At 41.7% G+C, this 27,984-nt stretch overlaps 1 protein-coding gene across 16 annotated transcripts in view; it reads right to left on the bottom strand.

The window, feature by feature from the left end:
• cacna1aa (calcium channel, voltage-dependent, P/Q type, alpha 1A subunit, a) overlaps positions 1-27,984 on the bottom strand; it is a 138,121-nt gene that overhangs the window by 54,149 nt on the left and 55,988 nt on the right. For 14 of the 16 annotated variants that reach the window (XR_012596825.1, XM_074657000.1, XM_074656997.1 and 11 more), the window contains exons 9-28: positions 27,149-27,193; positions 26,936-27,019; positions 25,344-25,550; positions 24,226-24,338; positions 24,030-24,142; positions 23,796-23,927; positions 23,527-23,599; positions 22,400-22,517; positions 21,331-21,398; positions 21,096-21,202; positions 15,665-15,715; positions 14,688-14,856; positions 13,838-14,484; positions 13,304-13,653; positions 13,064-13,199; positions 12,422-12,551; positions 11,270-11,329; positions 11,025-11,131; positions 345-444; positions 66-226 (exon numbers count right to left, since the gene is read on the bottom strand). Coding sequence is in view for 15 of the 16 variants with exons in the window: in XM_074657000.1 (XP_074513101.1) it covers positions 66-226; positions 345-444; positions 11,025-11,131; positions 11,270-11,329; positions 12,422-12,551; positions 13,064-13,199; positions 13,304-13,653; positions 13,838-14,484; positions 14,688-14,856; positions 15,665-15,715; positions 21,096-21,202; positions 21,331-21,398; positions 22,400-22,517; positions 23,527-23,599; positions 23,796-23,927; positions 24,030-24,142; positions 24,226-24,338; positions 25,344-25,550; positions 26,936-27,019; positions 27,149-27,193 (2,971 nt within the window). In the remaining variant the exon portion in view is untranslated. The remainder of the gene's footprint in view (positions 1-65; positions 227-344; positions 445-11,024; positions 11,132-11,269; positions 11,330-12,421; positions 12,552-13,063; positions 13,200-13,303; positions 13,654-13,837; positions 14,485-14,687; positions 14,857-15,664; positions 15,716-21,095; positions 21,203-21,330; positions 21,399-22,399; positions 22,518-23,526; positions 23,600-23,795; positions 23,928-24,029; positions 24,143-24,225; positions 24,339-25,343; positions 25,551-26,935; positions 27,020-27,148; positions 27,194-27,984) is intronic. The other 2 variants (XM_074657003.1, XM_074657005.1) reach the window with 2 other exon arrangements.

Below are 27,984 nucleotides of genomic sequence, written 5' to 3'. Positions count from 1 at the left end.
GAAGGGGCTCAACTCAATATTAATAAGGTGACCGTTCAGGGTTCAGGGTAAATACATTTCCTGACCTGCAATCGCGCTCAAACTCTTTGGACTCGTCAGTGCAGTAAAAGAAGCGCCCCTTGAAGAGCTGCACGGCCACCACGGCGAAGATGAACATGAAGAGCAAGTAGACGATCAGGATGTTCAGCACATTCTTCAGAGAGTTCACCACGCAGTCGAACACGGCCTGAGGATCGACGAAGACAACAACAACACACGGAGGACATGTTGGTTATCGTGTGAAAGAAATACATGCCCCCCCCCAGGCTTCCAAAAAAACAACCCGATTTTCTATGTAAGCATACCTTGAGTTTGGGAAGACGTTTAATAGTCTTCAGAGGTCGTAACACTCTCAGCACCCTCAGAGACTTGATAGTGCTGATGTCTTTTCCCTTACTGCTCCCCCTGTATATGCACACACACACACACACGCACACACACGCACACACACACACACACACACACACACACACACACACACACACATACAGATAAACTGCGTCAGCAGGTTCAGGTGGATATAACAGGCTCAGTCTTCTCGACTCCAACATGGCAGCGGGCAGCCATTCCTTGATGGTATTTAGTGTCCGAGTTAACTCAACAGTGAGTAACTGCGTCTGGGTTAAATACATAGCAACACATGCAGCATTGCTATCAGATTACGCTTATTTCTACACGTAAGTGCGAGGTTAGCATCGTAGCTACATGCTAGAGAGTTAGGTGCTATCGTACAACTACGGTCCATGCTTCAGGGAACAACCGGCGTCATTCCTGTCTGAACGCTTAACTAGCAGGTACGCTTCAGTTCAACACTGTGCAACGTATTTCAATGCTTTACAAAGACGGCTAAAAGCCTCGCCTTGCACATGCCCGGCTAATGGTGAAATATATATTCATGCTGCATTGAAACCTTGCTTTCCATGCTGCGATATGTCTTCTGTTAAGCAGCAGGTTGAGTGATGGAGAACTCTATTCTACACAGAGACATTTACAGAGAGAGTTTGAGAGCCGGAAGCCTCGTTAAGAGTGGTAGCTTACCTCCTGTTAACATAATGACTGAATGCTTCAGTTAAATAATGATAAAACCAACTCTTTAAACTTTAAATATGAAGTCACAGCTTGGTAGTGTCACAATGTGTATGAAAGCGGTAAACTTGAACGAACAGCCAAACTCTCTCTTTTGATGCCGTTCATTTGTATAAAGCTCTAAACTACGACCAGGAGAAGCAGGTTTCACAGCATTGTTCAAACAGCATGGACTCTTGTCTCGTATCGGTAAGACAAAGATATTTTAGCGAACATTTCTGGATTGAAATGCTGAACAAAACCTCGTTCTTTTAACGTTTTGTCTTTTCTAGGTGCATGTGTGAAGAAAAAGGACAACGTTTTGGTTTCAGTCGCACTGAACAAAAAGCTAAAACCTAACATTTTGAGCACTATGAGTGAGTTAACTGACAAAAAAATATAACTGATGCTAAAAAAGGGCTACTTCGTAACCAGTAAAATAATCATAACCTGTTTAATTTGACGACTGGCTAACTAGTAGGGCTGCACAACTAATCGAATATTAATGCGATCACAATTTTTGGCTTCCGACAATTAAATGAAGAAGATCGACTGCGTTGTGTTGACGTTAAAATACGTTGCTCCACTCATAGAAAACTCTGCTGCATATTAAAGCTGGCATTCAGGATGTTTTGGTTTCACTTTTGATGAGCTGCCACGCCGCTGTGAAAACCTTTACTGAATGTTGCGGCTGCAGTCCGGTAGAGTAGAAGAGTAAGTACTTTCACCGGTTTTCACCGCCGTTGGTTTGTTTGTCTGTCTGTCTGCAGGATTACTCCAAAAGTCAGTGATGGATTTGAATGAAATGTTTTGGAGGGATGGGGTGTGGCACAATGAACAATCCATTAGATTCTGGTGGTGATCCGGATTCAGGAATATTTTTAAGGATTCCGATCAGCCTGAGCGTTAAGACCACAGAGTATAACACATGCGCAGTGTAACTGATGACGCGTTGATGACGCATGACCCCGCCTCCTTCCTCCTTCTGAGAGCAGAGAGATACGTGTGTGGATGTGTAGCGACACATCGAGGTGCGGGGGGAGATGCTGTTCGTCCGCGGTGAGAATGAAAAAAGCGGCAGCTGACGGGATGAGAGACAACGTAGTGTAACGTTATACAGACATAACAAGGCTGCTGAATGAGAGAGGCATCCGCCGATACGTTACACGGAAACACGCCGACCAACTCACAGTACCGCCAGCTGTGAGCTGTGGTCTGTTTTTAAAGTCACGCACCTTGGCGGAGGTCTGCGCTCTCCGAGTGCCATTCTAGTTTTTAAGTGTTATTTTGATGCGAAGATTTGTGAACGTAAAAGCAGCGCTCTGTTTATCTAATTTTGAGTAAAAAGTTTAGCACAATTTTATTTTTATTCTGTGACTAAGGATCAGTCTTACAAATATTTGTACATTAGCGGGAATGTAGCACAACATGGAAGTGAAAGCAGTCTGTTTATTTAAATGTTAAATATCTGTTGTCCCTAAAATCAATGAATAATCGTGATAAATAATCGTGATTATCATTTTGGCCATAATCGTGCAGCCCTACTAACGAGCATCATGGGACACTTTATGGTAGATTTAACTCTTTAATCTCTCAAACATCCGGTGTGAAGATCAGGGTCAAGAGATTCAAAAGATCACTGACGGTGGTCCTTTAGGGGAGACGGCAGATGTGTGCACAGCTGCATGTGTGTTACAGCTGTTAAACCAGATGGTAGGCTGCTGGTGGTTGTGTGCAAGTGAGCACACATGTGTAAGTGTGTGTGTGTGTGAGCATGTACTGTATGTGAAGCACTCTTAGGTTCTGCATTGTTGTTGTTTTTGGTGACCTGTCTTTGGTTGAACATTTGTACTAATGATGTTTATTCAGTTGCTATCTGTGTCTGTCGAGGACCTGACGCAGGTTTAACTTGAGGTTTAAGTTGTGTTCGAGTCAGAGCTGTTCCATGGTGAACAATGGACAAATTAGGGAAGAACAAGACAAAGTACGGACGTCAACTGTGACGGATGAAAAAAAAAAAGGAAAGAGATGTGTGTGATCAGAAGAACAGGCGCTGAAGAGTGCAGAAAGGAGAAAATGAGGAGGGGGAAAAAGACAGAGAACTTTACCCGCCGCCGCTGCTGCTGGTCCAAACGGAGAAGATGAGGGGTGAGAGACAGTGAGACGAAGAGACAGAGAGAGAGAGACACACACAAAAAGACAAAAGGGTGGGAGACAGAAACAGAATGGAGGGATTTGGAGGAAAAACATCCACATGAGAGACAGAGAGAGAAAAAGAGAACACAAAGCCTGCTTTTATATTCGATCAACCCCCCCAAGCCAAAGACTATCAAATCTAACACACGTGCACAGAAACACAAAATGTAGACAAGAAGTTGTGACTAGAACACAGCACCAAACTACTTCAGCCTTCAGGTCTGACATTTCATTAGTGATGGATTCACAGGCCAGGCGCTGCTTCTGGGAGAGACTACTACTATTATTAGTATTATTATTATTATTCAGCTGGAAAACACCACTGGATTAACTGATAATTGCATTATTGTATCCCGATTAGGGCTGTCAATTAATGAAAATATTTAATGGCGATTAATCGCATGATTGTGATTAATTGCAAATTAATCACACATTTTTTATCTGTTCAAAATGTACCTTAAAGGAGGCAGGTGGGAGATAACAATGATGTTTTCTACTATTATATTTATTCAAACCATGATTGTTACATTCAGATTCATAAACATGTATGTGCACTAGATATGTGTGTTTATTATTTACATGCATTTTATTCAATATGTAATTTCTTTACATGTTTCTTTTTATTTATTTTCTAACAATTTTTCTTTATTATTTCAATCATTACTTTGAATGTATCTTTTATTTTTTATATCTTCATTTATTCATTATTATAATTATAATTTTTATTATTAAGGATATTATTATTAAGTAGTTAAAAGTTAGTTGAATCAATAATATATCATTACCACATTTTTTTCTTTAATTATTAATTTCCTGATTATTTTATTTTATTTTTCTGGTTTCAATATTTGTTTTAAAAAACAAAAAAAGAAATGTTGATACACGTTGGAATTGTATTGTTAAATAAGCCTTTTGCTAATAAAAAAAAAATCTTTAAAGATAAAAATGTACCTTAAAGGGAGATTTGTCAAGTATTTAGTACTCTTATCAACATGGGAGTGGGCAAATATGCTGCTTTATGCAAATGTATGTATATATTTATTATTGTAAATCAATTAACAACACGACTGACTTGACTATGACTTGCCCCAAAACTGCATGTGATTATCATAAAGTGGGCATGTCTGTAAAGGGGAGACTCGTGGGTACCCATAGAACCCATTTACATTCACTGATCTGGAGGTCAGAGGTCAAGGGACCCCTTTGAAAATGGCCATGACAGTTTTTCCTCGCCAAAATTTTGCGTAACCTTGGAGCGTTATTTAGCCTCCTTTGTGAGAAAACTAGTATGACATGGTTGGTACCGGTGGATTCCTTAAGTTTTCTAGTTTCATATGATGCCAGTATCTTCACTCTAGCCCACTACAACCTAAAAATCGCAGGTTGCATTAATGCATTAAAGAAATTAGTGGCGTTAAATTTGAAATTGCATTAACGCGTTATTATCGTGTTAACTTCGACAGCCCTAATTCTAATTACTCCCCAAATATCCCAAATCTAGTTTATAACAATTTAGTGAACAATCAACTTTTAAAATCTGTAAATTTGCGCTCCCTTTCAGAACCAGAGATGAACTGTGAGTAGTTTAAATTACCGTTAATGAGGACCGCTAGAAATGCATCAACATGCCCAAATATAAACTTGATTCAAGCACATTCTGCCGACTAGAACAAACATTGCCCGGTGGAAAAATAATCTCTTTAAAATGTCAAGGTATCCCTTTAAGCTAACCAAACTCGGTCAGTTATCAGACCGGTTGTTTCTGCGTCGGGAGCCTGTCTGGACCTGAAGCTCAGTCTGAGGCTGCAGAAATGTTTCAGGACGGGCAGCGCGAGCGGTTCCAAGACACCAGCAGCCCTCAGACCAGACAAATTGGATTAAAGGAGCGATAAACATCTCCATTGAGACCGCTGAGCCTTTCTGGAGTGCTGTTTGATTTTCCACCAATTGAATTAAAGCACTATCTGGATGCGTACGAGTCTGTTCTGACCGGTTCGGATCTCCCCGTCAGACATTAGTGTCGTTAACCCCCCCGTCGTAGTTAAATCAGACTTTATTGGTTCAACTGGCTTAATTGATTGTTTGTGTTTATGTTAACATACAGTATTTACCAGCTTTGCCTGTGTAATCACAGCTCTCTCTGTCTCTCTCTCTCTCTCTCTCTCTCTCTCTCTCTCTGTCTCTCTCTCTCTCTCTCTCTCTCTCTCTCTCTCTCTCTCTCTCTCTCTGGTACTCATTTATTACCCAGATTTACTTTAAATATGTTCAGGTGCTGTGCTGTTTTTGTATGCTCTTTGATTATTGAAACAATCAGTACATAATTAACATTTCCTCCTAGGTAGTATAGACACAGAGCGGACAGATAGACCCACGTATAAATATGTAACAGAGAGAGGTTAGAGGACAGAAGCACACAGGTATATACACAAAAACAGAAACACAGACAGGTTTAAGTGTTCCACATAAAAAGAAATAGGGGGAAAGAGAGTTAGCGAAGACACAAAAAGTGATTCAGAAAGCACCACCACTAGAACCCTGGAGCACCTGCCAATGTTTCTTTAAAGGACAAGAGATGCCTCATCTCCATGCTGGCCTACAATCACTACCATTGTACTACTGTGCAAAGGAGTAGTTCAAACTTGTTGACATTTCTTCAGCTAAAGACATTTTCAAATCTTCTTTCAAAGCTGCAAAAACCAAGACAATGTGAGACCATGCTGAAACAGGATAAATCAGAATAAGTCCCTCAGAATAAGAAAGCTGACATTTCTTTCATTGATGCTAAGAAAATCATCAATGGACAACTCCACCAGAGACGTGGCGGAGATACTCGTTCATCTATGGACAATGATCTTAATTTACCATTCAGCAATGCAGCCATAGGACATGCAATAAATAAAAAGAAATCCAACCACTACTAAATCAGCCGATTAGACTGTTGTCAGACTGTTAAATAGGCGTTATCGGTCGCTATAAGCACCATAGATGTGGGTCATTAGGGGCTTACTACACCCATTATTAGGCTTCACCATCTATCAACAAAAGAAGAAGAATAAAAGAACACGACAGCGACCTCTAGTGGTCGTAGTAATTCAGTGGTTTGGGGACCTCATAATTGCGTCTCTACTCTTTGCAGATGATGTGGTTCTGTTGGCTTCAGCATGCACTGGGGCGGTTTGCAGCCGAGTGCGAAGCGGTCGGGATGAGAGTCAGTACCTCCAAGTCTGAGGCCATGATGGTTCTCTGGCGGAAAATGGCACCCTCTGGGTTACTCTCCCAAGCGAGGGAGTTCAAGTATCTTGGAGTCTTGTTCACGAGCGAGGGTGAAATGGAGCAGGAGATGGACAGGTGGTTCTCTACCGGACCGTTGTGGTGAAGAGGGAGCTGACCAGAAGGCAAAGCTCTGGATTTACCGGTCCATCTACATTCCAACCCTCTAACAACCTATGGTCATGAGCTTTGGGTTAGTGACCGAAAGAATGAGATGCAAATGGCCGAAATGAGCTTCCTTCGTAGGGTGGCTGGGCTCAGCCGTATGCCCGGTTCAGACTACACGATATCAGCCCGATTATAGCCCGACACGGCCATCGTAGGGAGTGTTGTGTGCGAAAATTGATCGTTTTATCTTGTGTAGTGTGTCACACAAAAACCGACACCGCGTCTGGGACACCTCACGACGTCCCGACAGAAAGTCTAGCCATTTGATTTTTTTTTTTGTTGCCTTCCACGACGTGTTCCGTGGATGGCCGTGAATTTGACCGGCTGAGCACAGACGCACACAGATGTAAACAGAAGCACATGGCTACTAATTATGCACAATGATGTCATTGGACCTTCCCGGCGCAACTGCTGCCGGACCTCGCGGTAGGATATTCAATCTAGGTTGTGTCGGAGTAAAAAAACACCAACGCCGTTGCATCTTTGTGCATGGAAAATCCTGTTGTGCGCCAACTTTTGCTGGAGTCTTGTGGGCCCGATAACGCCTATTTAATGGCCTGATAACAGTCAAATCAGGTGACTAAACAGTACAAGAATTCCTAAAAATACAGTGAATGCGTTGATTCACAAAATAATGGTAAACTTATAGTGATGTAATAGCAGCCCCGTTTTTTCGAGAGATGTAACAGTGAATTTTAAGAATCAAAGTTACTCTTTGTTTGTTGGATCTTTTCTTCCTCATATTCCTGAAAGAACTCTAATGTGTGAACATTTTTTAGGCCAGCAGGATGAGGAGGAAGAAGTGAGAGAGATGTTGGGTGTTGCCATGACCGGTAAAAGAGGTGAAGGGATGGAAAAAAGAGCAAAGGAGGAAGGGGAGATCATAATAAGCAGGGGACGGCCAGGTAAGTCTTCTACGGCTATAATGAACAACTAACTTCACTGCGGTTCAGCTTCAACAGACTCGAGGTTTGAAAGCTGAGCGGTCGAGGACCAAACTCCAGACCGACGGAACAAACGGCAGCACTGAAGGGAAAATATCATGCTGGGAAAATGCAGTTGTGGAGGGGTTTTCTTTGGTTTACACTTGGTAAACTTCCCGTCAGCTTATGTCTCAAAGACATCAAGAGTTAAGGCGGTACCAAGTATAGTTTATCAGATGCATTATGCAGCATGCATTCAATTATTTATGCCATTTCCATTTTGATACATGGATATGGAGACCTTGCGTTTGTATGGATGCAGACCAAGTTAGTCTCAGTTTCATAATATGGTTGGATTAATGAAAACAGTCACATGGCCTCAAGTATCTCACATTTAGGAAACGTTTGATTATTATTATATCATCCCGGTGATTCAATTTCTGTTCATACTCTCTTCCAAGTCAGATCAATTACTCAAGGAAACTTAACTCAGTGCTGCTGTACTGTACACCGAGTTGTCATTTTACCACTTTACACCTGTACAACCTAATACAATCCAATACGACAGTCCAGCAATACGTCCTCTGTTTTTTTGTGAAGCTGACTTGTTGACACTGCGTCATGCCTTTAGAAACATGATTTATTGAAGGGCTATCTAACTATAAAGCAACGAATATGTCAGTCCCTTGGCGGGTGTGATGCTCAGGACCCGAGGGAGTGCAGTGTTGAATGTGGTGCAAATTGGTCAGATTGTGGCGGTATAACAATGCTGTTTTGGCCTGTAACTTTTGAACCGTAAAACTCAGAAATAAAATCTCTGAGACAGAAATCAGAAATACATTTTTTTTACCTGGAATTTGTGGGTTCAGATAATTCTATCCATACAAGCCATGCCCATTTACGTTTAGACCATGGATGTATAAAGAGGATACAGTGTTGGAGGCGGGGCCACGTTCAATCCTCATTTGGATTGTTGATGTAACGTAACAAATAATTGTCATATCTCCTGAATGCTTTGTGCTATTGGAAGCACATTTGGTGGACATGAGTAAATATGATGTCTGAGTGACTATGGCAAATTTGGTGCCATTTGGCCAATAGGTGGCGCCGTAGCAGCATCATCTAACTATAAAAGAAGTGAAGTATGTATGTATGTACTGTATGTATGTAGGACTGTCCTTCACATATCTCAAGAACCGTTCAACCAATCAACTTCATGCTTGGCAGGAACAAGCAGCCATATTGCGGTTCTCAACACTGCAAGCAGAACTTTAGGGGGCCAAACTATAGACCCATTCCGGACGGGCACTGCACTGGTTGTACTGAAATGCATTTGATCAAACAGGTGTACAAGTACCTAATAGCATGAACAGGTAACTCAGTGCATTTTATTGTTGCTGGGAAATTAAATGGATGGATCAATCCCCCCCATCCTAGCCCAACAACTTCAGTTACCCAACACAAGAGAAGGTTTGATGCCATACAATATGAATGGCGAAGGAGCAAGCACACAGGTCTAACGTTCCCCAAAAAGACTGGACTTACAGCCAGGATCGTTTACTGAAGCCATTGACATTAACACTGACTGTTTTCAGCCCTGCATCACCAACGCATACATTTGAGGGGAATAACAAATGGTCACTTACTTGGACAGTGAACATGTGGCAGGATCAACTAGTAAATCCTTTCCAGATAGAAAAGGTAGAGTATCTTGGTCTCCATGTGAGGACGCTTCATGTGTCTGCCACATCTACTATTATAAACTCCTCACCTTTCCCCACTCAGGTGTAACCCCACACACAAGACCACAAAAACTAATCATTAGTGGGGCATGTATGCAGACGTTGTGGTTTCCTGAAAATATAGATTGGAATTTTAAAGTCATGAAATAGGATCAAGCACAACCTTCTGCAGATGACCTGTGAGTATTCGTGTCGGACGTTACAGCATTGCCATTAGGGATGCGCCGATACCACTTTTATTCAGACCGAGTACAAGTACAAGTACTTACATTTGGGTACTCGCCAATACAGAGTACCGATACGTGTACTTCTCTGTGCCAAAAGACCCTCGTTAACAGCCAGCTGGGGAGTCCAGCATACAAGGCAGTGCGCCGCGACTGGCTCTAGGCCAGCTTGCAAAGTGGCCCCAAGTGGCCCCAACCGCGTCGCAACCCCAGGGTGGGACTCTGCCCACGTAAAAGGCGCCAGGGGTCTGCGGCGATGTCTGCAACCCACCCGACCCATCTTGAGACATGGACCAAGGAGTCTAACGCACGCGTGAGTCAGAGGGTGCGAGCAAAACCCCATGGCGCAATGAAAGTGAGGGCCAGCGCGCGCCGGCTGAGGTGGGATCCCGGCCCCGCGGGGTCGGGCGCACCACCGGCCCGTCTCGCCCACACCGTCGTGGAGGTGGAGCGTGAGCGCATGCGATAAGACCCGAAAGATGATGACGAGAGGTTAACGTCACGCTGCCGTAAAGTATCGGAGTAAGGTATCGGTGCCGTTGTATTGGAGCCGTTTTGCGAGTACATGAGCACAGTATCGGACCCGATACCCAATACTGGTATCGGGTATTGGTGCATCCCTAATTGCCATTGTAAACTTATTGCTCTGTATGGCTTCAATCTACAGTAATATCACATTACATTTTAACAGCAGTCCTGCAGTTCTGCTTCACTTCATATTCTCCCCACCGATGCAAAAGCACGACAGCAAATCCCAAAAGTCACAATGCATGCTTTGTACCCAGCATAGTGCTCATAAACTAAGCCCCAAACTTAACCCAGTTATGCAAATGTAACTGTATTTTATCCTCACAGTCATGCAGATTAAGTAGGGTTTAAAGTACCTGCTTTTGCCTTGGAGAAGGGCGTGGTGATATTTTGAGAGCCAGTTCAGCTCATGACCTGGCCAGGCTCCGCATGGAGCCTATAGCTCTAGAACGCCTTGGGCACTAAAGGGTTACAGGTGCAAAGGGTGGTCCTCACCTCTCACAGGGGGGAGGAAGAGGTGGATAGGAAGGGGATGCTGGGACACTATTTTTTTTTAACATGTTGGGGCATAGGTGGAGGGGCTTAGAAATGAGAGAGAACAAGGTAGAAGAAATGGCCAACTGTAGAGGAGTTTAACAGAGGAGGGGACAGGAGACGAGAGCTGAGAGAGAAAATGTGTGAGAGTATTGAAAGAACAGAAGTCCAGAGAGAGAGAAGAAGAGCCCGAACCGAGCCATGGATGAATCAAGAAGAACAGGAGAGGCTGTACTCCAAGGTGCCAGTGAGGCAGTAGATAAATAAGGCAGGAGAGAAAGGAGGAGCAAGGAGGGGAGAGAGGAGGACAGCAGGAGGCAGGAGGGACGACTTACGTGAAGGCGAAGGCCACCAGAGCACCACTAACCACAATAAAGTCAAGGATGTTCCACAAGTCCCGGAAATAAGAACCCTGGTGCAAGACCAGCCCTAGAGTCACCATCTAGAGGAGCAAGAGAGAACCTGGTTATGAGAAGTGATCCTCTGGGTATGGTGGATGGGAAATGTTGGTCTTAGTGTCTAATCCTCTTTTGGGCGTGGGGCTCTCAACATGTCTGGAGGAAGTTGTTGGTTGTCTTACCTTTACCAGCATCTCAAATGTGAATACTCCTGTGAAGACGTAGTCAAAATAACGTAGAACCTACACAAAGAGAAAAGAGAGAATGATTTGCTGCTGCGTGGATATGCACTGCATGATGATTTTCAAATTCAGAAGTCTACCCATAATTTTACACTAGTGTTAGAGCTGCAACAACTAATCGATTAGTTGTCAACTATTAAATTAATCACCAGCTATTTTGATAATCGATTAATCTGTTTGAGTCATTTTTATAAGAAAAAAAACATTTTAAATTCTCTGATTGCAGCTTCTTAAATGTGAATATTTCATGGTTTCTTCCCTCCTCTGTGACAGTAAACTGAATATCTTTGAGTTGTGGACAAAACAAGACATTTGAGGATGTCATCTTGGGCTTTGGGAAACACTGTTTGACATCTTCCACCATTTTCTGACATTCTATAAACCAAACAACTAATCGATTAATAAAGAAAGTTTGGAGCGTTACTTAGGCTCCTTTGCAAGAAGCTAGTATGACATGGTTGGTACAGATGGATTCCTCAGGATTTCTAGTTTCATATGATGCCCTCTAGCTTTAAAACTGAACCCACTACGACCTCCGAAAGATTGAATCGCGTCCGGGTTAAATCCAAAGTTGCGTTAAATAAATTAGTCGCGTTAAAACAAACTTGTGTTAACCTTTACAGCCCTAGTTTTGATACATTAAAATAAAATGTTGGAGACAGGTGCATAGGATTAGTACATTATTAGAGCAAACTCAACACTTTCTGCTGGACATGACCGTTTTTCCTCGCCAAAATTTTGCGCAAGTTTGGAGCGTTATTTAACCTCCTTCATGACAAGCTAGTATGACATGGTTGGTACCGATGGGACCCCTTTGAAAATCACCATGCTAGTTTTTCCTTGCCCAAATTTTAACTTCACGGCGTTGTTCATTTAGCGTTCTTCCTGACAAGCTAGCATGGTTGGTACCAATGGATTCTTTAGGTTTTCTAGTTCAGGATATCTTCCCTCTAGCTTTAAAACTGAGCCCTCTACAACCTCTGAAAGACAGAAAAGCGGCCGGGGTTAAATAAAAACAAAGCAATATGCATTGTAATAATAACAAGTATACACATAATATTTCATGCAACATAACTGTGTGGACTTTCTTACGTTGTTGCGAGGGGATTCGGGCCAGACGGGGTCTTCAGCAGCCAGGGCGATACTGCTCATGGCGATGACCAGCAGGATGCACATCTCAAAGTAACGCAGGGTGCAGATATAGTGACACGCCCGCCGAAACCTAGCAGCAGACAAAGACGTTTTGTTCTCTTGCCCCATAGCTATGCATATACCATTAGATCTACTTTGTAAGTATAATGTATTTGAATTTGAAATATAAGAGTTCTTTGCATCTGTATGCATTTGTTAGTGTGTGTTCACATGCAAGTGTTGTAGCTGTGACTTAATAGTAGATCCATTTTCCATTCCCCCCCAAAAAAAAAAAAAATTCTAAACCTTCACCAACAGAACATAAACAACAAAATCAAAGTTGTATTTTTTCGGTAATATTGTAATAGTGGTAGGAGTTTGTTTTTTTGTCCAGTGCTGCAAGAGCTGGTTTAAAGGCTAAAGCCTCGTCTAGCATACTGCTAAATACATCACTTTAACTGTTTCATACTACCGAGTAACGCAGTATGAAGTATGTACTGTACACTGCATACTGCGTTCCTCAGTAGTATGTAGTAGGCGGTTTAGAATACAGCCGTAGTGTAGGTGAGTATGTGTGCATGTATTTGTAGCCGTCCCACTTACGGGTTGGTGGTGGACAGGATGAACATGGAGCTGAAGGGAGGCATGGGCTTGATTCCTCCTTCACCTCCTTTCTCATCATCATCATCGTCTTTATCCTCTTTCGCTGGCAGAGGTTCCGTGTTGGCGTTCTTATTGACTGGATCAAAGAGGGAGAGAAAAAAAAGGGGTAAAAATGAGTTTGTTATTGAAGAGGAGACAAGATAGTAGAAGAAAAACAGCACCCGTTCATCGTGCCCTTACCCTGCAGTATGGCGTTGGTGGATGGAAAGATTGGCATGTCTAGAGCTGTGTAGTCAGGGTGCGGCAGCCTGATGACGCTGTTGGTACGGTGATGGGCGATGCTCCCGTAGCTATCTAATGTGACCAAACTCCCATGAGCGCCACTGTTGGCGAGATGGAGGGCAGATCCAAAGCCAGGGGCCACGGTGCGGTTGGGGACTGGATTAGGATGTACGTCGCTGGGCGGGGTGGAGCCGGACACCAGCTTGGTATTCATGAGGTTGTCCATATCCTCACTGTACTGGCTGTCCTGCCTGGAGAGGCTCTTTTGAATGGGCCGCGTGGTGGACAGGTTAGGGACACTGCAATCCCTAGAAAGAGGGAGGAAGAAGACATCATTGGCGATAGAAAACAGGCAAGCTGAGATGGAGAGTAAAGAAGGGAAAGATATCCAGAGAAAGGTGTGACAAAAATATGAGTACAGAGAAGAAACTTTTTGGATGTCATCAAAATGTCATCATCGTAATCATCTACAGCCGCGTGCACTGGACATACTTCCTTCTGTGCTGGCACATCCTCTTCCCCTCGCCCTCCGTTTGGTTGCCATGGCGACTTCTTCTTGGCCTCCTCTCGCCGCCATCCCCAGCTCCCTCCTGCTCTCCTCCTTCTCCACCTCCGTCAACCGCTTTGTTCTTATGTCTCCCCGTTTTGCAACCTCCTCCCCCGCCGTCCTCGCCGCCTTCTGCGCTCTTTCGATGCGACCTGGGCTTCCTGTGCTCCGACTGCCCTACTCCGCCTCGACTGCCGCTCCGCGTGTGGTGGTGGCGCCTGGAAGGCCGCTCCTCCGAGCCCGGCCCGGGAATCACCGTGGCGTCCAGTCGGACGTGAGAGGCGTGGTGGTGGTGCTCGCCTTTGCTGCGACTTCGCCTGCTCTCTGAGGACTCGCCCCGCTCCAAGGGAGGCCTGACCGGACCGGAGCTTCCACCACCACCGCCGCCACCCCCTCCGACTTGGCCGCCGTGTTCGTGGAGGCGTGTTTGTCTGTGGAGCTCATCGGCAGGATGGTGCTGGCTGACGCAGAGGTCTGAATTGTTGGCGGTGGTCTTGTTGGTGTTGTTGTTGCGGTTCTCGTGGGGGTCAACCACCAACGGGCGATCCAGGTGGGTCTTCATGTCTGGACGGACTTGACGTGAGAAGTTCACCTGTGAGGAGGAGGATAGAGAGGCAGCATAGAGGCGGAGATTGAAGATACCGAAGGAGCAAGAGGAGTCTTTTTAATGCACCATCAACAAATAATGACCTACTGTATATACTGTATATATCTAAACACCAATCATCATCATTCCCATCACTTGTGTACACTGATAGCACAAGTCTAGGGGGCTTTGTTTGCCTTGTCCTTTACATTGTTTTGCTCCTCCCTCCCTGTCCTTGCCTTCCAGCGTTCGTCAGAGTCCAGCTCGTTGTAGAGGGCCTCGCGGCTGGACACCAGGGTCTGCCTCCTCAGCTCCTTGGTGCGTTGCTCCCACACCGACTTGTTGATCCCCCCCTTGTTGTTCTTCTGCTGCTCTTTACTGCAGAAATGAAGCAGGGTGGACAGGGAAAGGAGGCGGGATTGACAGAATTAAAGACCCGTTTGAAGACATGTTACTGTCGTGAAAATCTACGCACAAAGACATGAGGATGACGTGTAAACCAACACCAAAAAGTATAAGTACATAAAACAGCCAGGACGTAAAGACACAATGGGGGGGGGGGGGGGGGCACAGACATCTAAAGGGTCATTTGGCTCTACAAAACAAAGTGTCTGGGTGTCTACACAGCTTGCCAAAGCACCGGGCAGGACAGCCCTACTTTGGTAAACCATGTGGGGAGACAAAGTAGAGGATAACACTGAGGCAAGGTCAGAGTTTGTTATAATAATCTATAATTAATAGAGGTGTAATGATTCCAAATATCATCACTGAAACGTATCGTATCGTATCGTAGCATATCGTATAATTTCATATTGCTCTAGATGAGCCAAATATCGTCAATGAATCGTAGCGTATCGCTCTAGATGAGCTAAATATCGTCTTTGAATTGTATCAGAACCATGGAAAGCGATACGTATCATATAGTTGTAGGCTATAAAACGTATTGTTACAGTGACTGAGCCGTGTTTGTTATATAATACATTTTAAAGGGAAACACCCACAAACTGTACTCTTGAAAAATAAGCCAACACAAATAACAGCTAAAGAAAGCCAGGTATGTATGTACTTCAAAAGTTAGGAACAAAAAGGGGACAAGGAATGGAAGGTTTTTTTCTGAAATACAAAAAGAAAGCAGGGAAATGGTTGTTAAGTCAATAAAGAAATGAATAAACAAATAAATAAATACCAGTCCAGAAAGGGGTCGGTAGCGTTGTGACACTCACTGTGTACTTTGTTGCTGAGGAGGGAAACAGCTGGTGAGTGAGATGGCACGAAAGAACAGAAGGAGGATTTCATTCCAAAATGGCTACCCTGACAAACGGTCGCTATTCCAATAAAAGGTGCTGTTTAACCCTCTGAGACCCACAAGACCCGTTTTAGTCCTTTTTTAGGAGGGTCCAGGGGGTCTTTAGGGGGAGATAGCAGGTCAACAGTAGATGTCACATAGAAGTGGTGTACATCATCTGAAAGCTGCGAACCTGGAGATTAATTTGAGATGCTGCTCAGGACTGTGTGTCAAGTTCGTCTAGTCATAAATTTGAAAACGACCATGACAGTTTTTCCTCGCTAAAATTTAGCCCAACTCTGGAGCGTTAAGCCTCGTCCACACTGGGAACGTCAGGAGTGCGTGGCGGCTGCGTTACCTGTTGTTTTTTTATTTAGGCGTCCGTGTTAAAAGGTTAGAGCAGCCACACTGCCCGCGTGAGACGCGTGAGATTCGAGGTCTTGCCTATTTTTGACGCGAGCCGCGCGCTTCACAGCAGCAACAGACATTGAAAGTGATCTACTGACTGTATATTGACATCATATCAGCAACATTACTACAGTTTCAACGTCTGTATCTGTACAATATGTCACGTACATGAAAAAAGTAAAGATTTATTGTTAAATTAACACGTCCTGCTTTCATTTCAATTTTTTAACCTGAGGCTTTTATTCTGAAATATTTGCCGGAGATTGTTGTAGAACATGCGGTGACTTGCAGAGCTCCATGAATGAATATAGTACGGGGTTTTAATTGTGGATTTTTACTATTATTTACAAAAAAACACACGTTTCTTAACCTTTCTCTGTCTAAAATAAATATAAATGATATTTATAATGAAATGAAATGGCCATTATGAAAGACTATGTAGAAAGAAAGGGCTGACAGCTGCAGCAGCTGAAACGCAGCTGCCACGCGTCGCAGCGGCCATGCGCTCCTGACGTTCGCAGTGTGGACGAAGCGTTATTTATCTTCCTTCTCGACATGGTAACATGACATGAACCTTCTAGAGCATCTGACAGAAGTCAGTCGTGATTGCGGGTCTCAGGGGAATAAACTGAATTACTACTCGTAAAATATATTCCTGAAATGCAAAAATTTAAATACGTTTGCTCAAAAATATCGAGCATTTTGGAATGCAACCCTTCACACACAAAACACACAAATCACACCCGCACCCAGACATTTCACACTCACTCACCTCTGCAGTTTGTTCCATCCGTGAATCCAAAACAATCCTATTTATTTTTTGCTGTCCTTCTTTTTGTAATCTCACAAATTGCATCACTCATTTATCCTGTTCTGTCCTGATTATTCTTTGCTTCTTTCACCGTATCATCTTCCTCTAACTCCTGGCATTACACAAAGTTTTAACAAACTAATGAGACCATGTTATACTTTGCTAAAAAAAAACACTTCTAAACAAGACAGCTAGTTTAGCATCATTTCCAACATAATTATCACAAGCTGTAGTGCATTAACGATGGAAAATACAGTCGTGAAACTCCTTCCAGCCTTTTAGACTCACAGATTAAAAAGTGATTTCCTATATTTAACTGTATTCCTGCAGTCTGTTTAGATTGTACGGCTGTTTAAGGGTGCACCTTGTTGTCATTTAGAGAGTCCTAGTTAAGAGTTATGCAACCGTACAACTGTTTTCCAACGGGTTTTATGTAGCTTTCCTTCCTGAATCTACCATAGAATATCTTCTTAAGAGATTCTTCATGGTCCACTGATGTCCCCCAAGTTTAAAATCCCTGTTTAGAAAAGACAAGGACTTTCTCCATTAGAATTTCAATGTCTTTCCACCTTTTTGTTATACTACATAAATGAGGGATTTGGATTTACACTGATACAGTGGAATTGAACGCACACGACAGCGCTACATTACCAGACATTTGTCAAGTATTTAATACTCTTATCAACTTGGGAGTGTTATCACATTGTCCAGACCTTTTCTTTTTTTTTTTTTTTACATTTTTCAGACCTTTTTTTTCAGACTTATTTCTGAAATTTTTTCGAATATTTTCTGACTTTTTTTCACATTTATCGAATATTTTTTTTTTTTTGTATTACATATTTCAGAATTATTTTCCGGATATTTTTCAGATTTTATTTTATTTTTTTACATTTTTCGGATATTTATTTATTTTTTTATATTTATTTTTTTATATTTATTTTTTTATATTTATTTTTTTACATATTTCGGAATTTTTGTTTCCAGACATTTTATTTTTTTTAAATTTTCTGTTTTTTTTTTGTTTTTTTGACAGGATATTTGGGATTTCTTTTTTTTTACATATTTCAGAATTTTTTTCTGACACTTTTCAGACTTATTTCTGACATTTCTTCGACAATTTTATTTTTACATATTTCGGAATTTTTTTCCGGACATTTTTTTCAGATTTTTTTGAGACATTTCCAACGTTTTTTTTTTTTTTTTACATTTTTCAGATCTTTTTTTCTGACATTTTTGCGACTTTTTTTTTTTTTTTTTAAATTTTTCGTATATTTCTTCTTTTTTATTTTTACATATTTCTGAATTTATTTCCTGATATCTTTTCCGGACAGATTTTTTTTTTTTTAATTATTCAGATATTTTTTTCTGGCATTTTTCAGACTTATTTCTGAAATTCTTTCAACAATTGTCTGACTTTTTTTTTTTTTTTTTTTTTTTTACATTTTTCGGATATTTATTTTTTACATATTTTGGAATTTTTTTTCTGGACATTTTTTTAAAATATTTTTATATTTTTCTTCTTTTTTTTTTTTTTTTTTATATTTTTCAGACTTTTTTTTCAGACTTATTTCTGATATTTCTTCGACAATTTTCTGACTTATTTTTTTTTTACATATTTCAAAAAAAATTTCCGGACATTTTTTCAGATTTCTTTTGGACATTTTCAGACTTTTTTTTTTTTTTTACATTTTTCAGACCTTTCTTTCTGACACTTTTCAGACTTATTTCTGACATTTCTTCGACAATTTTCTGACTTTTTTTTTTTTTTTTACATTTTTCGGATATTTATTTATTTTTTTAAAAAAAAATTTATATATATATTTTTTTTACATATTTTTTTTTTGCATTTTTCAGACCATTTCCAGATTTTTTTAATTTTTTTTTTTACATTTTTAGGGATATTTTTTTTTTTCAGACTTATTTCTGACATTTCTTTGACAATTTTCTGACTTTTTTTTTTTTTCTTTTACATATTTCTAAATTTTTTTCCGTACATTTTTTCAGATTTTTTGGGGACATTTCCAACGTTTTTTTTGTTTTTTTTACATTTTTTAGACCATTTTCTGACTTTTTTTGATAGATTGCGTCAATGTAATTGGTGCCGTTAAAAACGTTTTTGCGTTAATGCTTTATTATTGCGTTAACCTACAAAAAGATTAAGCAACATTTAAAGACACCTGTCATATTTCAGTCTAGCAGGTGTTGGGCAAACAACCTTAGCAAGCTGCAGGATGCTGGTTCAGTATGCAAGGGTAGATTTTCAAACTAATCCCACACACACACTTTCTCTCTCTCTCACACACACACACACACACACACACACACACACACACACACACACACACACACACACACACACACACACACAAAGATAACATGTGCATTGTGTTGACAAATAAATATCTAATCTCCAGAGGCCTGTACTACGAAGTGAATACCCAGGGTATCTTCTCGTTATCTGGTTGAACTAACCCTAACAACAGAGAGATCCCGCTAAGCGGTCCTACGACGGTGGTTATCAACCCAGGGCTTCTCAGTCTGGCTGTGAGCGCGTTCACATGAACGGGGGCGGGGTTTACAGCATCTGACCAATCACAGACATGGACGAGTCTACTGTCAGAGAGAGGCACATTATACAAACTACAATATTACACAAATACCAAGAAGTTAAACACATAATCCAGACTAAAAGTAACATCGTTGAAGCTGCCAAATGCAGGAAGGACAGCTGGCAAAAGAAAAAAATTGCAGATTTGTGAATGCGTAAATTAACAGATTTATTAAGTTAACAGCCTGAAAAGTCCAATATAACCGTCTAGATGGGGCAGTGATATTATAAAAAGCTTTAAGAGTATAATGGATGCATAGATTATGACTACATGTATGACTATTTCAGCCTTCTCCCAGCTGCATCCTCGACTCCGGCGGTGTGAAATGGACTTGAGACCAAGTAAAAAGATGTATATAAAATCATAATTCAAAGCGGTAAACACCCACAGCATACAGCCAGCTGTTCTTCCTTCATCTGTCAGTTTAAACTGTGTTGTGTTTAGTCTGGATTATGACTTTAACTTCTTCATATGTGTGTAATATCATCATACGATCTGCTCACCGTCGTAGGACTGTAAAAACCCCTGAAGGGTTAAACCTTGAAGTTACCTCGCTAACCACCAATCCTGCTTCGTAGTACAGGCCTCCAGACTCCCTCTGGAAGTTTACTGGTACACAGACACCAAATGCTCACAGCACAGGGAAGTTACAGTAACAGAAAACAGTGTGATTCACGACATGATGAACACGTTACGAGCATCTGTGTGTTTAACTCTCTTTGCATCTGTGTGTGACATAAAGAGGGCCGAGGCTGACGTAGCAAGGCGGTAAAGGTCAGAACTGTGTGTACGTGTTGTGTGTGTGTGTGTGTGTGTGTGTGTGTGTGTGTGAGGTATTTCTGAGCAGACGTGGGCTCCCCTGGACAGACCACAGAGTGCTATGAGTGTGTGTGTGTGTGTGAACTTTACCAGGAGTGAAAGGAAAGACCCCTGTGTATACAGAGAAAAGAGATCAAAGACTGTGGCTCTCCTGACCAGAGGAGGGCTGGACCGGATCAATCCAACACTGACTTGTGTGTGTGTGTGTGTGTGTGTGTGTGTGTGTGTTCTATGAAGAAAAGAGTGTGATACAGAGAAAGAAAAGAGTAGAGATGCACCGATCTGGACTATTTCAGTCCAGATACCGATAGCGATACCTGGGCTTTGGATATCGCGATAATAACGCAAACGGAAAAAAAATCTGAAATATGTAAAAAAAAAAAAAAAACTGAAGTCATATCAGGGGTGATGTATGCAACGTCAAGAAGTGTGCTTTAGGTGGCTATTTTAATATATGTAGAAATCTCTTTGCATCATGACGTGGGTCTTTGGGTTAGTGCAGTATACTGTGCTTTCTCCAAAGTGAAGCTGAATCTTGCTTAAGTGCTTGGCTCGTAGTTGCTGAATGAGTTTCTTTAAAGATACGTGCAAATGTTCCGCCTTAAAAATCGCTGCCTGGTGTGAAAACAGTTTTAAAATGGACACACACACACACACAAAACGACAGTATTAGAGAGAAACTCACGCTGCGATGGAGAGGTTGGCAGCAGACAGCGGGCTGACTTCAGCCACCTCCTTGGCTTTCTGCAGGGCGTTCTTCTTACTGGCAGCCTGCTCTTCCTCCTGCTCATCCTGCACACACAGACGGAAGGAAAGAAAGAAGGAAATCAAAAAGCAAGAGATGAATGAATGCGGAGGAGGGACTAGTGAGAATGTGTTGAGTATACAAGCATAACAACTAAAATTGGACTGTAGGGTACCTTGGTCAGTTCCTGTGCGTTGGCTAAATTGTCCACAGCGATGGCCAAGAACACATTCAGCAGAGTGTCTGAGACACAGAGTTAAAGGAGATCCAGCATGTAGAAGTTTATGTGTACGTCTGTATATAACACGCACCTACAGTAATTGATTAAAAGAAGAAGAACCAACGTCTGAGCCAACATAGTATCCCTGTTACAGTAACATCCTGTCAGTTTCTGGTTGGACTTAAAGCCTTTATATACCGGCGGCGTGACGAATAAACAAAAATTATATGTCTGAGGCTTTTATTGTGAAAGGTAAGCAGCAGAGCTAGACAGAGCAGAGCTAAAGCTGCATGCTAACTCTGTCACGGACAGGAAACGTTATCATATCACGGTAACGTGGCGGTGGAGCCGGCCGTCGCTCTCGTCTCCGTGGTCAAATGGGCCGACGCTACGACTGTAGAGCACCCAGATACTGACATTTATGTTCTCTGCATTGAAACGGCCCCGATGGAGCTGACCATGGATGGATAAAGAGAACGGAGCTGACGGGAGAGCTAGAGACCACCTTGGAGAAGTTACAGGAAGTAGACACATGGTGACTACGTCCGCTTTTCAAAATAAGGTGTTAACAAAGGGAACTGTATCTACAAAATACATCTATGGAAATCAGATTGATGGATTATATTCACCAGAAGTATAAAACATTACATGTCCCTTATAGATTAAAAATGCCACTAATCTGTGAGGGAAATGTTTTTATTCTTTGACTTTTGGGTTGCTGGATAATAAATAATTCCTGACAATGACTGATATATTTGACTTCAGGACGTCTCTGACTACATACATGCTGAAAATCAAACATTTTTACTGGATTCATTTAGAGATTTTCCAAAGTAAAAGTCCCTAGAAGTGTAGGATTCAACTTTTTCCCTCCATGGTCTAGAGGTAAATAAGTATGTATCGAATCGGCACCCGAGTAACGTGATAGTCTTGAATCAGGACATTGTCCCAGCCCTAACATGTATACTGTATATGTGTGTGAGTGTTTTGTGTGCTTCTTTGCATTTTCACAGTCAAGGGATACAGTTGCCGAAGAGTGTGAGGACGATGAAGAAGACAGAGAAGGCCATGCCCTTGTTGACTCCTCCCTGAGACTTGATGCCGTCGTACATCACCATGTTCCAGTCCTCGCCCGTCAGGATCTGAACCAAACACATACACATTCAAATAGTCAGATGAGGCCATATTCACTCCGAGTACATGCAGCTATTTCAAGATTAATTATGCTTTGATGTAAACACACACACAACATGCATTCATCTAAAGCACCTTAAAGCTTTAGGTGCTTTAGGTGTTTCTATGATATTTCATATTTATTTCAGTCATTTTCAGACCAAGTTGATTAGATACACTGCAAATTATTTTGATAAATAACTTTAAAGTCAGGGTTGACGATGTTCTCCAGTATACACTATGTGTTCTATTGGTTGAAATGGTCTTTACGCCCCGACAGCGATCCATTACTGATGAGCTCTGAAAAAGGAGCGGAAAAGAGCCGTCATCTGTAGCTGCTGTAAACCTGTAAAAACGTCTACCAGTCACTGCCTCGCGGTCCGCTTGGAAAGAACCAATCAGATGCTTCCCTGCCTCCCTGCTCATCTTACTCTACCCTTGGCGTGCACCAGCCTGAAGTTGGTGCTGTAGCTGAGGAGAGAGGCCGGTGTTAACACCTCCGGAACGCTCTGAAACTGCATTTCAAACGTCGGACCTCTTTAACATGTCTATCCGTCCTCCGGTGCGCTGTGGCCGGCGTGCGGCTCCTCGGTGCAGCAGCAGCCAGACGGCCGCCTCGCCAGGAGGAGGCGGTGAAGAAGAGAGCGAGTGAGAGAGAGTCGGTGTTGTTGAGATAATTCCTGTCTCATTTGTGGTCTGATGAACAGTAAATTCATCTAAACTGGGTTGGAAAACGATGCAGTCTGGTTGCCGTGGTGATGAATCACGTCTGACTATTAACCACACCCCTATTCTCTGTTTGAGACAAGCTTTAGAACATGTATGCTTTTGACTGATGACATTTAAGAATTCAAAAGCAGCGTTCTACATTATATCATCACGTCCTCTTTAGTCCTTTTTGTCCTTATCCAACCCTCGTCTTCTCCTACCGTTCTGCTTCCCTCCCTCCCTTCCCTTTACATCGTCTCCTCTGCTCACCTGAAACACCGTCATTATTGCTGCGGGGAAGGTGTCGAAGTTGGTCGGAGGAGTGCCATTTTCAAAATTAAACCTAGCAGGGGGAAAAAAATGAAATGGGTGAGAGAGATGCTTTTTTTTTCTTAAAAACTACTTAAAAAAATGACTTAACCAAATTGGCAATTAACAGAAACCAATGTCTTAGTAGCATATGAAATGTGAACGATTAAAAAGGAAGGACGGGAGTAAAGAGGGAGACACAGAGAGAGAGAAGGAAAGAGAGCACTGACTGTCCTCCGAAGAGCTGCATGCCCAGCAGGGCAAAGACAACTATGAAGAGGAAGAGGAGGAAGAGCAAGCTGATGATGGACTTCATGGAGTTGAGCAGAGACACGACGAGGTTACGCAAAGATGCCCAGTACCTGGCGAAAAACAGACAGGAAAGGAAATGTGTGTGTTTAACTGAGTTGAGTTACGTTCGTTATATTGATTCAAATAAAAACTAGAATACAGTAGAGACTCACTTGGTGACTTTGAAAATCCTCAATAACCTGAGAGCTCGTAGCACACTGATGCCAAACGACGTGCCCGGCTGGATGATGGACCACAGCACTTCAAATATACTACCGCATATCACCTGATGCAGACACAAGCATGTGGTTATTCATATAGGTTTATATAAGGTTACGAGGTTTAAATGGTCTGAGCTGTGGGACTCACAATGCAGTCGAAGCAGTTGAAGGAGGAGTTGAGGTAGGCCTGCTTCCCCAGGCCGTACATCTTTACCATCATCTCCGTCAAGAATATCCCCAGGAAGATTAATTCAGCAAAATCTATACGCAGAGAAGAAGACAAGAAGAGAGGAGGAGGAGGAGGAGGAGGAGGAGGAGGAGGAGGAAGAGGAGGAGGAGGAATGTTTTGTGAGATTCATTTCATATACAACTAGAATAGATACACCAATTGTCAGTTCACTGACAAAGGTAATAGGCATCCATCCCCTTTTTTTAAAAATGTATTATTATTTTTATTTATTTATTTATTTAGTTTCTTTATTTAATTATTGTATATTATATTATTATTATTATTATTATTATTATTATTATTATTATTATTATTATTATTATTATTATTATTGTTATTATTATTATATTATTTATTTTATTATTACTTTTATGTTGCTCAGAAAGGCACACTCAGATTGTTTATTACAAATGTATAATTCTTATTCTATACTGTGTATGATCTCATGTGGAGGGTAGTGTTTGCAAGTTTTAATCGTTAAAAGCACAATAATAAAAACAGTGTTCAAATAAAAAAAAAAAAAGTAACAGAATCTGTAATTTGTATTTAAAATGCATGAAAATTCGACATTTTCTGTAATGTAAATTAACAAATATACTTATTCACTCATGCTCCAAGCTCAATCTCTCACTGTGTTGTTTTGTATCCTACGTACGTTACACCATTTGGTTAAACCACTGCTATAATGCTTATATCAAATATCTAGCTTTTTATTTCAATGCATCTTTTGATCGCTTTAAAATTAGATTATTTGTATTTTGTTTGTCCCATCTGTGCATGTCTGTATGTGTATATATATATATTAAAAATGAGAGGATCTGTGCAAGAGGAAGACATTCTGTGTTTGGATGTGCTCGTGTTAACTGGTTGGGTCAGCTCTTTCATGGATTTAGTCACATTTACTTAAGAATTTGCTCACCCACTCCCTTCCAGTAATCTGTGATGAGAGTATTTGTGGAGATAATCGGTGCATGCTTGCACAAAGTGTGCATGTACGTACTGTATCCCCCCGCCCCCCACCGCTCCCTCCTACTCACATAGAAAATCTGACAGTGGGTCTGGCTGGTCGTAGTGCACCACAGCCACACACATGGTGTTGAGGCCCACCAGACACAGCACGGTCCAGTAGAAGGCCTGGGACTTGACGATGTGCCGGATGACGAAGCGTAGCCGGCGCTCCCGCCGCTTGAAATCCGATCCTTCCAGCTTGGAGCTCTTCAAGCTGGCACGGGCAAACGGCGAGCCTGAAAGGATGAGCGAGGCGAAGGGTTCGGTGTTAGTGAACGGTGCTTTACTGGAATCGTTGTGTTCATTTAACATCTTTGAAAAGCAAAACTGCACACAGTGAACACAATGTCATCTTAAACACAGTAACAGGTACAGTAAACACATGGGGTTGAGGAAAGGGGAAAGAAGTAACATGAGGAGAGAAGTGCAGAGCAGCAGAGGAGAGGAGGGGAGGGGAGAGGAGAGGAGAAGAGAAGAGAGAAGAGGAGAGGAGAGGAGAGGAGAGGAGAGGAGAGGAGAGGAGAGGAGAGGAGAGGAGAGGAGAGGAGAGGAGAGGAGAGGAGAGGAGAGGAGAGGAGGGTCAGGTAATGCTGATATGCAAGATAAGATAGCATCTCTATGTACCGGTTGTTTGCCTTTGAGTGTGTGTGAGACAGAGGCAAAGGCTGGACTCTAAACCTCATACTATACTAGTAGTACAACCTCATACTATACTAGTAGTACTACCTCATACTATACTAGTAGTACTACCTCATACTATACTAGTAGTACAACCTCATCCTATACTAGTAGTACAACCTCATCCTATACTAGTAGTACTACCTCATACTATACTAGTAGTACTACCTCATACTATACTAGTAGTACAACCTCATACTATACTAGTAGTACTACCTCATACTGTACTAGTAGTACAACCTCATCCTATACTAGTAGTACTACCTCATACTATACTAGTAGTACAACCTCATCCTATACTAGTAGTACAACCTCATCCTATACTAGTAGTACTACCTCATACTATACTAGTAGTACTACCTCATACTATACTAGTAGTACTACCTCATACTATACTAGTAGTACAACCTCATCCTATACTAGTAGTACTACCTCATACTATACTAGTAGTACTACCTCATACTATACTAGTAGTACAACCTCATACTATACTAGTAGTACAACCTCATCCTATACTAGTAATATAACCTCATTCTATACTAGTAGTACAACCTCATACTATACTAGTAGTACAACCTCATACTATACTAGTAGTACAACCTCATCCTATACTAGTAGTACAACCTCATCCTATACTAGTAATATAACCTCATTCTATACTAGTAGTACAACCTCATACTATACTAGTAATACAACCTCGTACTGTTTAAGTCAGTAGTATGTAGTATGTACTGTGTACTGTGTTAGCCAGTAGTATGTAGTATGTACTGTGTACTGTGTTAGCCAGTAGTATGTAGTATGTACTGTGTACTGTGTTAGCCAGTAGTATGTAGTATGTACTGTGTACTGTGTTAGCCAGTAGTATGTAGTATGTACTGTGTACTGTGTTAGCCAGTAGTATGTAGTATGTACTGCGTACTGCTTACGAGAGTGTGTCTCTTACCTACTGCCAGATCTCCCTCCCCTTCCTCGGGGTTGAGCAGTTCAGCTTTGCTCTTATGGTTCTTTGTGGCTCTTCTCCGGGAGCCTGTAACAGAGTAACACGTGTTTAATCTTTAACACAGCAGTACTGATATGTTAAATGTATTATTATCTTTTCTTACATCACAGTCATGCACATACACAGTACAACAAAATAAAATAAAATTCATCCTACCATCATATTCCTTTTCATTGTCATCATCCGCCAAGATGACCTCTTCTACAAAACACACACACGGACACAAATGTTAAATATATGACACATAAAATGTATGTTTGATGACGTCCATAATATCAATCTATAGTTGTCATCAATTTGAATGAAAACAAAGTCTGTGGCCTGCACCTGGGCTTGCTACTCATCCCTCCCCTCCTTTGTTTTTTAGCGTCCTTGTTTTTATGTAGATTGTGTTTTTCAAGAAGATCAAAGGTCTGTCCTTTCTACCACCCCCTTCATCCACTCCTTCCACCATCCAGCCCTCCATTCCTCTCATCTTCTCTACATCTTTCCAGCCCTCAGCAGATGGATCGCAGTAAAAAGACAAAAGATAAAGAGACAAATAGTGGGTCTTCTCTATCCAGGCATCAAACAAGTGTCTTTAATCCTTGCCACAGTGGTGCAAATCAAGGCTGTTCACTTATATTGAACTGTACAACTGGCTATAACTCAAGTCTGTTTGTATTACATTCAGAGGAGAGCTATACCTACATTATCACCCTGGAAACGTACCCCATCATTTAAGCTTCAGGATTGAATTTGTTTGGTAGTGAATATCGTGATGTTGAAGGTGTCGGTGTGCTTCAAACTATCAACTACAAAAGCTCAAATGATAGTCGTGCAAATAAAATACAATTAATATAGATAGGACTGTCCTCGACCAAAGAAATTATTAGTCGACTAACACTTAAAGGGACTGTTTGTAACTTTTTAAGCGTATAAATGTAGCGGGTCGGGACACATGCGCGCTCGTGTGTGGCTGCTGCCTCTGCTCCTCTGCCTGCTCGCCTTCA

The sequence above is a fragment of the Sebastes fasciatus genome, chromosome 13 (genome assembly GCF_043250625.1).
Source record: "Sebastes fasciatus isolate fSebFas1 chromosome 13, fSebFas1.pri, whole genome shotgun sequence".
Taxonomy (NCBI): Eukaryota; Metazoa; Chordata; class Actinopteri; order Perciformes; family Sebastidae; genus Sebastes; species Sebastes fasciatus.
The sequence above is the reverse complement of the archived record's forward strand: the minus strand, read 5'-3'. Positions and strand labels throughout refer to the sequence as shown.